Source organism: Penicillium digitatum, chromosome 2 (genome assembly GCF_016767815.1).
Source record: "Penicillium digitatum chromosome 2, complete sequence".
Lineage (NCBI taxonomy): Eukaryota > Fungi > Ascomycota > Eurotiomycetes > Eurotiales > Aspergillaceae > Penicillium > Penicillium digitatum.
In genome coordinates, this window is record NC_089385.1 from 3461591 (window position 1) to 3475368 (window position 13778).

General features: G+C 48.6%; 5 protein-coding genes across 5 annotated transcripts; 3 read left to right on the forward strand and 2 right to left on the reverse strand.

Moving 5' to 3' along the window:
* Positions 1-72: 72 nt before the first annotated feature.
* On the reverse strand, positions 73-2730 carry Pdw03_7246 (uncharacterized protein; the record flags this gene model as incomplete). Its single annotated transcript, XM_014678607.2, has 1 exon — positions 73-2730. The coding sequence occupies one exon, from the start codon at positions 2728-2730 to the stop codon at positions 73-75; it is 2658 nt and encodes an 885-aa protein (XP_014534093.2).
* Positions 2731-5490: 2760 nt separating this feature from the next.
* Positions 5491-6492, forward strand: Pdw03_7247 (Carbonyl reductase, putative; the record flags this gene model as incomplete). The annotated part of the gene is made up of 3 exons (XM_014678606.1): positions 5491-5743; positions 5807-6190; positions 6245-6492. 3 exons carry the CDS (start codon positions 5491-5493, stop codon positions 6490-6492), a joined length of 885 nt encoding a protein of 294 aa, XP_014534092.1.
* Positions 6493-7192: 700 nt separating this feature from the next.
* On the reverse strand, positions 7193-7825 carry Pdw03_7248 (uncharacterized protein; the record flags this gene model as incomplete). Its single annotated transcript, XM_014678605.2, has 1 exon — positions 7193-7825. One exon carries the CDS (start codon positions 7823-7825, stop codon positions 7193-7195), a length of 633 nt encoding a protein of 210 aa, XP_014534091.2.
* A 908-nt stretch (positions 7826-8733) lies between these two features.
* Positions 8734-9663, forward strand: Pdw03_7249 (uncharacterized protein; the record flags this gene model as incomplete). Its single annotated transcript, XM_014678604.1, has 1 exon — positions 8734-9663. The coding sequence occupies one exon, from the start codon at positions 8734-8736 to the stop codon at positions 9661-9663; it is 930 nt and encodes a 309-aa protein (XP_014534090.1).
* Positions 9664-11946: 2283 nt separating this feature from the next.
* Positions 11947-13221, forward strand: Pdw03_7250 (Isoflavone reductase family protein; the record flags this gene model as incomplete). The annotated part of the gene is made up of 4 exons (XM_014678602.1): positions 11947-12030; positions 12098-12382; positions 12444-12770; positions 12844-13221. The coding sequence occupies 4 exons, from the start codon at positions 11947-11949 to the stop codon at positions 13219-13221; spliced, it is 1074 nt and encodes a 357-aa protein (XP_014534088.1).
* Between the last annotated feature and the right edge of the window lie 557 nt (positions 13222-13778).

Below are 13778 nucleotides of genomic sequence, written 5' to 3' on the forward strand. Positions count from 1 at the left end.
TCAAAAGGAGTCAAAATGAATCAACAGAGAACAATCGCTTTCAAATTTCACAAAATAGCAGCAAAATCAAGTTTATTCCCGGAGGAACCCATCGCTGTCGTAAAGGCTGGCAGGCGTGGCAGTTCCAAGTCCAAGTGCGGGTCCTTTGCCAGTGGGAGTAGTCATCCCTCGGTGAGTGGAAGTAGGAGTTGGGGGTGGACGGTGGCTCGACATATGAGGCGGTAGTTGTTGGTTCGTTGGAATGGAACGGGGAACACTATTCTTGCCACGGGTGGGAGAGGATTCAGGTGTGCGGAATGAGCCAATTGGGGGCTGGATAGAGGGTTGAGGAGGGGAGCTGGTCTGGTTGGAGTCTTCGAAAATAGTGACGTGGTCTTGGACCATCGAGGACCGACGGGTACCATAGAATGCAGAACCGCCAATAGGACCCAGCCCGTTGTTCAAGCTGGACACTGAAACATGATCTCGGCGGAATGAGCGATTCGTAGGATCGGTTTTCGTGCGTTGGAGCGAATCCGTGGATCTGCGCCAGTCACTACCTTCCGTTCCTGTGATACTCATGATAAGAGGGAGGCGGCTGGGCGACAAAGGACTGTCGGGTGCAAGATCGGAGGTGAAGGGGCCGCAAGTCGACTGTCGTCGAGTGAGAAGGGTGGCGGGTTGGTTGCGAGGCCCCTTTACAGCTGAGCGTCGTGGGCTACCAATGGCAGGGGAGTTCTCGTGGGATGGTAACGGAGTTTCGGACAGCTCCCAGACAGGTGGTATTCTTTCGGGAGAGGGAGTATCGATGAGAGAGTTGCCGAGAGAGGTAGGGAGAGATGTGAAGAGTTCAGGGAGAGCGTGATTGTGGTCGAATGTGGGCTTTTTGGCACTCAACGCAGATGAAGTACGATTTCTCTTCTTGCAAGGACTGTCATCGTACACTGGAGGTTGCGGCTCCTCGACTAATGGCCCAAGAGATCCAAGGCCGGGCTTGCCGTGTCGACTGCCGTACTTACTGCGCCGTGAAGAAGACAGAGGAGATGCTGTAGTGGGTGGCAAAGAAGGCAATGGTTTTGCTGAGTTGTTGATTGAGATGTCAAGTAAATCCAGCTCCTCCATCTTCTCGAAGTCTTCTGGTTCCTCTACGACGGTAGGAGAGAAAGTCGATGACCCAAACGTCATAGGTGGATGGATAGAAATACGAACACAATTTTGACGTCGATGGCCCTTGCGTTGTGGATTTCCACCCTTGAGTGCAGAGGGAAGATTGCCCTTCTGAGAGAGACTGGAACGCTGCATCGGGTTTCGTGGCTTAGTGGTTTTGGTTGCGTTGCCTGGGGATCTAACTCGGTGGAACAGAGTGCCACCCCCAGGTGAGGCAACGTAGAATGGGTCATTCTCCATATGGTCATTCTCATAGCCCGTACTGTTTTGGAATTGAGTGCCATACGGTGCAGAGGACATATTGGAGCCCCATGACCGCCAGGTTGAGGCTGAATTTTGATACCCCAAACGCCCCAATGGTGTTCCAGATCGCAGGGAGGCATGCCGTGAAGAGGAATTAAATGAGGACATGGAATCGGTTCGACATGGAGCACCACCGAAACGATCGCCGGATGCACCTGAGTGGTGAGTTGTCAAACTTCGTCGAGGTGATAAGGATGCAGATTTATGACGATTTTCAATTGTCGAAGAAGAGCGGACTGGGAAGTTGTGCATAGGAGGAATGGAGGTGTTGGTGGAAATGAAACTTCTACGACCATCCTTAACTCCAACATCGGCAGCGCTGAAAGGCACAAATGTGCCTGAGGGGAAGATGGGTGAGGCTAGATCGGCGTCAGCCGACCTAGGACCATTTCTACCGTCATCTAAAATTGAGCTGTTGGTGGTATCCAAACTCATAGAGGAAAGTCTCATCACAGAGTCATTTCTAGCATAACTGAATCTGTCCGTGGGAAATGCAGTTGGTGGGGGAGGAGGTACTGAGTGACCGGGCATAATCCCAGCTGTTTGACTAGCAATACTTCCCCCACGAAAATGAGTGGGAGACTGTTCGAAGGTCGTGGTTGAACCAAACCCGCCAGTCGAGTTACGGTCTTCCGACACCGGAAATAGACTTGACCGCTCTCGCACTAGAAGCGACCATCCAGATGAAACGGGCTTCATACCTAGATGGAATCCAGTATCATCTTCGTTGGGATCGGGTGTTTGCGTTGGAGTTCTCTCCGCTGGCAATTCCAAAACCCCTTCCACAGCCGAAAGTGGAACGTCTTCTTTTGATATTGATATTTTTGCTTTAGGGGGCAGACTAGGAAGTTGATTTGATTCGCTCAAGCTCATGCATTTGTGGGATGATCGTGATAGGCGCTTGGAACGAGATCGAGAAATGGAGTTGCGAAGAGATCGTGCTTTCTCGGTGAACGGAAGAGATGATACGGAGTCGCCTTTTAGACGATTCAAACTTTCTCTTGAAGTTAATTGTCCCCATTCCGATGGTTTACCATATGGGAGCTGCCCATACGCCCTTAGTACGCTCCCTTCGGCCCGGCTCAGCTCAGTCAAGGTGTCCACTGGGCAAGCTTGCAAGGCCCGACTGCGCCTTCCGGGCCTCTGCGTGAAGCCCATGAGCCTCATTGTATGGCGTTCTTTGCGATGCCTAACCCAAACAACAACGCTGGCCACCGACAGGGCAATGAACATGGCCGCGCCGCAAGCGGCTATGGCGATAACGGCTGGCAGCGCCAGCATGGTCGCCTCGCTGGCGTCTGTCACCGGGCAGATTCAGAGACTGTATGGAAACACTTAGCGAAGATTGTCCTCCGAACGCCTCACCCGTGAGTAGCGGGTTGGTTCTGAGCATGCGATGTCGCAAATTCTCGCTGTATCAAAACGGCAACAGTGAGTCTTCTCAGGGCTGAGAACTTTACCCTCATGGAACACAACAAAGTTTTACAGGAATAGGAAACAACACGATTTGCTCGCATTCCATGAAAAGGGCCACCATTTGTCATGGGAACATTGATTCTAGCCGAGGAATGTTCATTTTATCACCACTCGGTCCAAAGAATGCTGGCGACCACACTACCCCCTTCGATCCCGTTTCAGCCATGACAACGCCACCGCATATATCTGTGTGAGCGAATGAACCATTGGCAAAACTGAGGACCAACATTGGGTGGTGAAATTAGGGTTGAATGCCCTCATCGATCCCGGCCTATACTTGACAGGGACATTTCGCCATCTCATGTGCACTTTCCATGCCTTCTTTGACATCTCTGCCAGATGGAATCCAGGGTGCCTTTTGAGACACATTTCTAATAAATATCTGGATGAGTAACAGACCCAAGAACGTGTTCAAATATCAATCACGTCTTTCAGCTGATCGTCTTTTTGGAGATTCTGGCGCACAACAAGATCAATGTGTGTCCTTAACCTCTTCTTGTCCGGATAGGTGATCCATCTCATTTTGACTGAGTGGATTTGTTGGTTCCAGAATATCGATCAGGATGCGTCATAGTTAAGCGTTGGCCTGTAGACTGATACTGCATTGCCCATGATAATTGTTGAACTCCATGGAATAATACCTCGGTGAAACCAGGTATTGAAACTCGGAATATTCTCGGGCCGTCGTTCTGATCAAACGCACGTTGATCTGAGTCAGCTTCCCGTGCCTCTTGTTTTAGGTTTAGTTCAAGTTGTGCATATGCATAATGTATGTTGTAATTCACACGCGGGCCTCAAAAAGACAATGACAAATGCGATATTTTTTTTTTCAGCCTTAAATGGTCTATCTCAACCAAAATATTATGGTTTGATTCCAGTATCCTTCGATAACCATAGATAAGGCTTGTTATCATTCAATTACAATCGTTCAGCAAAAGTCGACACGGTTATCAGTTTGAAACTGCCTGAAAATTTCATTGCTGAAAAAACAGATAGACCTTCCGTAGTCAAAATTCCGTCAATGTCCGACGTAAATCCTGCCGATCTTTCTACACTGGTCGTTTTTGAGATTTTATTTCTTCCCACACAACTTACAAGGAGTAGAGAGTACGGAGTACCTGTAATACACCGCGCTAGTAAGGATTAGCGTGTTCTTGGCGGGGCCACATGGACAGAATTTTGATTAGAACGGGCATCGATATCGTACTCACGAAGTCATAGAAGGGGTTGAAACTCCTTAGAGAGGCTAGGTAGCTACAACTAGTAGGAACCCTCAATACGCATCACCGTCGTTAAGCATTCAAGTTGTATTTGGTGTATCGCATTCACCGTGAATTTTTGTAAGCCGGCCCACTCACCGAGGAAAAACGTTGTGTAGGAACGGCGTGCTCCGTAGTTTTAAAGTCTTCCTTGATCCATACCATCCATGTTTTGCGCACCTACTCCGTAGATTTCCATCAATTTCTGTCAACAAAAAACCCTGGGGTATACAGTTCCCGAGTTCAGTTGCATGCCACTGATAGCAGAACTTGAAATCTCTTTGGTTCCCAGTCATTCCTTCCTATGTAAACCCGGTTAAAGCATCTACCCCCTCGTCTACGGTCGGGAGTCGGGATGAAAGTTGTCCTCTTATCAAAGTTTCTGGGATCTCGGCATCCTTGCCGTTGACCAACGGGCCAGTCAGGATGAGATTGGAGGATATATGTTCCGGAGAGCTCCAATCCTATGTCTCAATTCGGAATGAAACCTTGAGCAGAAGATTTCTAGAAACCGTGATAGATAAGAAACGTGTACAACATAGAGGGCAAGTTCCACGTGAAACGGCCACGTTTCCCCAGTTCTCGGGTTCACTGCCTCGGGTGGAGGAGAGTATGCCCAGATGAGAATAGTCTCTCTTTCAACTGACAGTTCTGGGCTTTTGGAACAAATGTATGGGACCATGCATATGATCGACATACAGGGGTGTGTACAGGTGGGATTCACCCACCCACGTTAGTGCAAATTAGTGTATGTTATACGGAGTAATTAGTGCATAACTTCTGCCAAATTTAATCGGGTATTTTGACTTCCTAGTGCTTCTCAGATGGCCTGTCCAGACGTATATGATAGATAAAGAAAAGTCTAATATCATCGATTTAATTTGTCACTAAGCTAACTTATCTACCAGCTAATCTAATGCTTAGTACTCCGTACTCCATAGGCCTCTCCGAGTCAACGACTTGTGAAAGACCGCATGATGATAAGATGATATCATTGCTTCACAACAGCATGAATGGAGAGTACTGAATTCAATTGGAAAGAGAGATGTAGATCTACTAACCGCTTTCGAAGTCGGTGGGTGAATCCCACCCATACACATCTTTGTATCTAGGGAAAAGGCCACGGGCTAGTCTGATTCTCTCGCCAGCGCATCACTCACCGTCTACCAACTTGGGGCGTCTGGATCTGCCCCCCCCCCTCCCCCTTCTCCTCCCACGAGCTCTATATTTAAGGGGTCTCCCGGACTTCCATCTACCTCCTTCTCACATTCATTCTGACCTCTATCTAACTACTCCGATATCCGCAATGGCTGCTAACCCCATTACCAAAGATGGACACTTTTTCCACAACAACACCACTGCTCCTGAGCACCCCAGCCTCATGAGCATGTTCTCCCTCAAGGGGAAAACTGTGATCGTGACTGGGGCTAGTGACGGTATCGGTTTGGCCGTTGCTCAGGGTCTGGCCGAGGCAGGTGCCAATGTGGCCATGTGGTACAATAGGAATGCGAAGTGTATTGAGAGGGCTGCCCAGATCGCAGAACAATACGGTGTTCAGAGTGCGTGATGAATCAATGCTATGTACTTGACTTCCCATAGTTCTAACTCGATTTCTTTCACAGCCAAGGCTTATCAGGTTGAGATCACTGATGCAAAGGCTATCGAGGACGCTATAAACGACGTCGTCAAGGAGTTCAATGGCCGTCTCGACGTCTTTGTTGCTAATGCCGGTATTCCCTGGATTAAGGGCCTCGTGGTAGATGCTCCCATCGACCACTACCGCGAAGTCGTCGGCGTCGATCTCGACGGGACCTTCTACTGTGCCAAGGCTGCCGCCCAGCACTGGCGCCGTCAGAAGGAGGAAGGCACCGATATCAACGGCAACAAGCTCACCAACTTCACATATGGTAGCTTCGTTGCTACCGCCTCTATCAGCGGCCACATTGTCAACTTCCCCCACATGCAGGCTGTCTACAACGCCTCAAAGGCTGCCGTGATTCATCTTTGTAAGTTGTCATTCAGACTCCGTAAGCTCCATCGCTCTGTTAATACCCTTTCAGGCAAATCCCTTTCTGTTGAATGGGTTCGCTACGCTCGCATCAACGCCGTATCCCCCGGTTACTTTGAGACTGATATCTCCAGCGCCGCGTCTGGGGAAACCAAGAACATCTGGCGCGACAAGATCCCCATGGGCCGTGAAGGCCAAGTCCACGAGCTGAAGGGCGCCTACCTCTACCTTGCGTCCGATGCATCTTCCTATACTACCGGGACGGATCTCATCGTCGACGGTGGCTACTGCGCCCCCTAAATTCGCTCTAATGGGTAAAAGGCTGGACCTTTGGTTTGGAGTGTAAATTTTAGAGATACGGATGCCAGCGATTTCGATTTGAACGTGGCGATAGACGAAAGCAACGATAGAAAGACACATTAGATAGACAAATTCGAATCCAATTTGGAGTTGTTTGCAATATTTCCCTCGCTCATCAGGCAGCAGACTTCGAATGAATCTCGGTAAAAATGGGGCCCAAAACACATCAATGCCGGACACAGACGGAAGCGTTTCCCCATCACCGATGCCAGCAACCAAATTTCAGCTGGTGCACGATTGCAGAGCCAATGAGGATAGGAGACCGTTCTGTCCTTGTACAAAGTTTAACTTTTCATGTTCGGATCCTGGTATCGTTGCAGGAAGAGCTGGCTCAATCCCTTTTGTGGCGTTGATAAGCCCCGCCAATGACATCTGGAATGTAATCTCTCCTGTGACAGGACTCATGGACCGATGTGAACCGAGTCGACCACCTGTTTCGATCAGAACACCGGCAACCTACGAGATGACCAGCAGCATGACAGCGTTCCTAGGGTAGAGATTGAAGACTGAAATGACGTTGGTTTCGTGACCATCAATTTGAATAATGATGCGGGAAAAAAAGTATCATCACTCATCTCATCATGAGCTCGGGCATGCTACCAAGCCGGTGAATGTTGTCTCAATCCAAATTTCAATACGCTCACACCCGTTGTTCGATGATGTCGGGAGAAACAAACGCAAAAACACCCTGGGATGTCCACTCAACAATTTCGTCCAACCAAGCCACCGGTCCCCCTTGCTCGTGGCCAAGGGTATACATAGGACGCTCGAGTTCGAATCCCCAGATGGGGATCTCATCGACTGGGTTGTGGGGCTCGAAGACCGCCTCCTCGAAAGCGGTATTGGACCAGTCAGAGTCATACTCGTCAGAGGACACTACAGATCCAGAAGGACTTGATGATTGACTGTGAGTGGGGAAATTGGCCATCTCGGCAAAGCGTCGCGGACGGTATGGGCTTCCAGCATAGGTAGTGGAAATGCTGAGATAGTCAACTTTTATTTCACTATCCATTGGGGGAAACTTTTTGACTGTGTTGAGATCACGGTCTTCAACGTGCCGACGGTAGCCAGGTGCTGGTATGCTTGAAGTCGCGAGGGATGGAGGATATTGCTCATCTTCATCGTTGGCTACAAGGTTGATTGCCTCATACCCTACCTCAGGCCTACGGATTGGTAGGTTTTGGTTGGTGGGATGACGGCTGATGAGCTTGCGCGCCATCTGTCGGTATACGGGCAGGATGGTTCGACGGTAGAAGGCGCCGAAGTGCCGCATTATCGAGGCATTATAAACAGCAAAAACAAAAAGGAATGAGAAGGTCAAGCAAATCATTGGGAATGCAAGAGAGGCTTCTGCCATGGATAACGTTGTTGATTGCAGATGTTCCTCGGAGTGAACGGGCGATTTTTGAAGATGAGAAGTGCGTTTGTGAATTTGGGGAGGAGAGATGAAAGAAGTAACACGGCCAGAAGAACGAACGATTGTGAAATTGGTTAACCATACGCCGATGCAACAAACTGGAAAACTTCTTATGATCATTCGCTACATTTCCATTGTATGTCCTAGGCGTGGACATACAATGTTCACCTCTGTAAACATCAAAAGACACAGCAGGTTCTTATAGTTGACCACTGACTATGACCTTTTTATAAGAAATTATCCTACTCTTCATATATTTTCCTCAATCCGATGATCTAAGTCACAGTGTTCATTTACGTCGAGTCACGCCGCTCCGACTCAAATGCGTCTTCCCCATATGGCCTTCCAGGCCCACACGTCATTAATAGGAGTTGGAAGGAGCTATCTTAATGCTTCCTATATTTAGATTGATGCTATAGCTCTCTCATGGATGCTCATAGGATATCGACGTATCTCATTGTGAGGCATACATTGTTCAATCTTGCCCGTTCTTCTTTCTTTGTTTAACTCCAATCAACGGGCTAAACATAAACCATCGTTTGTTGTGATTTAATTAGAGTCCTGAAACCGATTGTTTTCTCTAGTCCTTTGTCCGTAACGTTGAGACAAAGGCCTTTTATACATTGTATATAAGTGCGTTCCAAACAGAACCACTTCCCACTCAAATCTTTCTCACCTCTCGATCAGATCACAAAACTCTGTATATACCGTATTCCAATCATCCCTTCTGCCTTACCACGTGTGCACTCACATAATCATTCATTATGAGAATTCCTGTACGAGATACAAACCGCGTTACCAAGCGCAAATCTACACCAAGAAATGACTGGACAGAGGCTGTCAAGGAAAAGATTGTACAGTTCTTCACTGGCCAATCACTTGTTTCTGGTTCAATTGCTGATGAAAAAAAGTCAGCGCAGAGCGCCGCTCGTCTAGATGCCCTCGAATGCACCGGATGTGAGGATCTGCACATTATTCCATATATGATGAATGCAGACATTGCTGCAGGATCATATGTCACCTCGGAGTACCCACCTTTCTTTGCCACCAAAGGCACACCGGAAGATAATATACATCCCTTCGACACAGACACCTTAGCCCACCAAAGCAATTATGTGACTTTCTGGGAAGATGTCACCCCCATCGAACAACATCATTACTACAAGAAGATTGACACTATTCTTAAAAAAGCCGAGACTGAGTTAGGTAAGCCAATAGACGAAGCCGCTGTTCTTTTCGCCCACTACCAGGTCGATTTCCACATCCGCCAACACTACCTCGGTCCGCGAAGTTTCCTGCATCTATGCCGCTCAAAGGATGATGTTAGGGAGCTGACCCACTGGCAGTGGAAGTGCGCTGTGGCAGAGGAGACAGCGCTTTCAGAATTCTCCAACTGGGGTGTGGGATGGGTGCATGAGCCGAGCAACTCGATCGGCCGTCAGATTGCGGTCTGGCGGATGGGCGAAAGAAGGCGAGAGCAGCACCTCGCAGAAGTGAAAGCCCAGTGGGCCGAAATCAACGACGAGAGACAAAAACAGAGGATGCAGACAATTAAAATTTGGTTCAAGGGTGTGCATGTTAGAACTTACAAGTATGAGCCATGCGGACCGTCTCCGACAGAAAAGGAGATTATGAAGATTGCCAGGGACAAAGCTGCAAGTCACGAAACCTTTTTGAGCGAGTTTGACAGATGACGAGCGAACAATTCATTGCACACTATTTTATACCCCATTTGAGTGGGGCTGTTTAAGGAAGAATAGAATCAAGGACCTTCAATACTTTCACTTGAATTAAAAACCGACACGACCGCCTGTTGATAAGGCGAAGTGCATATGTAGATGGATTTGGCAGTTTACGGCGATGATCTGCGAGTGTCTGGTATGGGAGGTAAAATCAAACTAGGGTAAAAAGGGAGATATGGTATAACCCAAGAGAGAGAGAGAGGGATGAGACCTGTTTGTACCTACCTATAAAGCCAACTGTGCCTAGCCCTTGTCAATTTACCACGACTCTCAACCGTAATGCTTTCCCTGTAGGGTTTCTCCAACCGGGGAAATCTTGTGACGTTGTGCCAAAGATATGGAAAGCTAGCAAGAACTCCAGCGAGCAGTATTTCCAAATTATTCAGAGTAATATGACTGACGTTGAGGGAGACGGTTGGATTCCCATCGAAGGGGAAGAGAGGGACAGTTTAGATCGACGCAGAATGAGTACAAATCCCCAAGATTCGAAGTATTTTTCCGTCAACAGACAAGTTTTCCCACGCTTGATCTTGCCCACTTACACGCCTAGCTCCCGGCATCAAATCATCACGAGTTTTATTACCACGCAATGATAAAAATGAACCTTTTAGCAGGTGTTTGTTTAAGTGAATTTTATGCAGGTATGCCGACATCTCCAATCGACATCACAGATGCTCACGTGCAGTATTGGAATGTGTCACAGCGAAGATGTCAAGGCAAGTGTACTCCGTGCCCTGATCTGGACTAGCAACAGCTGAAATGATCTGTTATGAGACATTATTGGCCTGCAGTGCATGTTAGTTGGGAAGTCTAAAGGAGTCGAGGATTGGAATTTGTTCATAGGCTCCTGGCGTGTTAACCCTTGCCTAGTCCTCCAGTTCCCTAGTATTTTCGCCATTTCTTTCAACTAGCCGCCCATAACGACGATCAATCTTCGGTGTGAGGACATTGGCTAGAAAGGTTTCGGGCCCAGAACAATATCATGCGTAGGCCCTCCCATCATGCTGCATTCCCCGCGAAAATTACGAGACGGACCCGAGATCTTCTCTTTTGGTTGCTTTTTTTGGGAAGAACCCCCAAACTCAAGCAGCTTTTACCCCACCAAATCTAGAGATTGATACAGGCGAACAACGAAAGCAAAGGCTCGCAAAGTTGGATTGGACTGTCGACTTCATGGGCAAAAGGAAGGGGAAACGCCAGGAACAGATCTCCCGGTTGTGGCTCCCCTCCCCCCCTTCCCCCCTTACAAGGTTATGATCGATCAACTCTCATGGCTCCCAAGACTTCAACTGTCCGGTCTTAGGGAGGTCACAAGCAATTAGCCCGTGTAGTATCCGACATAGGTACAGCCTTGGAAATCTCCATGAATCTTCCATGATTGGCGCCTCACAGCCATTCGAAAAAAGTCCTCTAAATTTTTAAAGAGGTGCTGCGCCACCAAAGAAACCCAAGCTCTGACTAATCCTTGCCATTCCGTCACTCTCGTCCACGGGTTGTGGACGTGTGAAACCTGACTTCAGTGCTGTGACCACGCAGATCGGGATTTGTGACGTGGGGTTTCAAGATTCTGCATGGTGAACAAGGGGGTATAAAGGGGCCCTAGTTAGCTACGAGTTTGGGTGTCCGAAGTACTTTCGGATCCGACTAAACAGGCAATCCATGATCTCCTGATCAGAGGGAAAGACACGTACTTGTTTAGGGTCAATGGTATCTTTAATCTATACATAATCTACGTCTCTTAAGACTGTTATATATAGCCACCAAACATCATAATTATCCCATGTTCCTTTGACCGGGAAGCCGCAACATATGACGTAACGTCACCGACCTAGGGTTGTCCCGAATCAGCGGCCTGTGAAGGAGGCGACTGGCCATATATACCTCGATGTATATCAGATTGAATGGTAAAATAATGTAACCCAAATAGAAGGAGTACTTCATACGCTAATGTAGATGTGGTCATAAGCAAGAATGAAAATGGGCAGGGAAATAAAACTCCCCCTCAAAACGAGGGGAACGAACATCCACCGACCCACTGCAGCGGATGAGAAAGTGGGTTGAGCCTTTGGGAATTTATAACGTCGTCTGGTCCTCAACCTGTTACCCAATCCCTGCTTCTCTTTCTCTCTTCCTTTTTGATCTTCCCCTCTTCAATTTTTTTTTAAAAAAAACTACCTCTTCCCTCTTATCTCACCTAACCCCCACCATCTCGATTTTTGAACAACTTGGATTATTATGTCCACCAAGGTTTTGCTCGTCGGAGCAGCGGGTGAAACCGGAGGTTCTATCGCCAACGGACTGTTGGATACCGGTAATTTTGTAAGCATAGGCTCCTCCACGTCTGCCAATTGACCCCGGACTGATTGTCTTGTCTTTCGCCGAACAGGAGGTCATCGCTCTTGTGCGCCCTATCTCGGCCCAAAAGCCAGCTATCACACGCCTCCAGGATCGGGGATGCCAGATTCGGAAATGTGACTTGAAGGCCCCAGAGGAGCAGCTTATCGAGGCGTTGACTGGTATTGATGTGGTGATCAGCTGCGTCGGTCCTGCTGAACAACAGGACCAGATTCCTCTCGCCAAGGCAGCCAAAAAGACCGGCGTGAAGAGATTCGTTCCATGTGGTTTCATCACCGTCTGCCCACCGGGTGGTATCATGTGGTTGCGTGACGAGGTATGAGAACTCTGGTACTGTACTGTGGTCAGTGGACTGATCGGGCGTTTACCACGCACAGAAAGAAATTGTCTACAACCAGATCCGCCAGCTGTGGCTTCCCTATACCGTCGTCGATGTCGGCTGGTGGTACCAGCTCGCCTACCCCCGCCTCCCCTCCGGGCGTGTCGACTACGCCATGACATCCGGCAACGATGAAATTATTGGTGACGGCAACATGCCCACCGCACTGACCGACTTGCGAGATATTGGTCGCTATATGGCGATGATCATCTCCGACCCCCGCACTCTGAATAAGAAAATCCTCGCCTACAATCTGGTCTCCACGCAAAACAAGATCTACGAGCTCATGGAGGAAATCAGCGAGGAGAAGATCGATCGCAACTACGTAAGTTGCACGGACTCTCGGCTCGGAATGAGCCAATGTGGCTAACCGATATTTTTCTTTTTCCGGAGCACAGATTCCCGAAGAAACCATCTGCAGCAGAGTCGTCGCGGCCCGACAAGCTAGTGAAACCTATCCCTTCGACCCGATCAAATTCATTCCACGGTATCTGGCCGAATACCAGCTGTCTTGGGGAATTCGCGGCGACAACAACCCCGAATACGCCAAGTACCTCGGCTACCACACCACACAGGATCTGTACCCCGAATTCCAACCAACGGATTTCCGCGAATATCTCGCGTCTGTCATTCGAGGCTCGGCCAAGGGCATTTACACCGATCGTGTGATCTCACGGAAGCACCAGCGACACTTCCCGCGTACCGAGTCCAGCGATTCCCTTTACACGCGTATATTCCCTCGCACGGAGTCGAGCGACTCGCTCATGTCGCGATGAATTGATGAATAGGAACCCTTTTTTTACGTACCTCGCGTTACCTCTCCGCCTCACCCAGGGAGCGACTGTTCTAGGCAAACACCCGCCCCAAACCGCTGCCATCTGGAATTACTTGACAAAGAATTTTTATAATATCTTTTCCCTCCCCACCCCCGCGGGCCCCATTTGACGGGGCCAGGGAACTCAGTATGCAACCGACTGGAGTTTTTTTTTTTTTTTTTCTTTGGGGGTGTCGACAACCTTTTGGGCGTTTGTGATTTTGTGGCCTCGTGATAGACGCTGGCTACTTTTGATGCCTCCTCGATGGGCCTTGGTGGCAATCCTTAGAGCTGGCACAGGACATCCTTTTATTTATTTTGTTGATGCTATTCAATTTCGATTCTCCCATGATGGGATTTCTGCATATAGAAAATATATCCCAACCATCTTTAATCCCAACCAGTTGTGCCTCGTCCTTTCCCACATTCGCACTTGCATAATTACCATCACCCTAAGCTCCTCGGGTGCTTTCCCTGGGCTGTTCACTTGATCACTGATCTTTGATTCGACATTTTTGG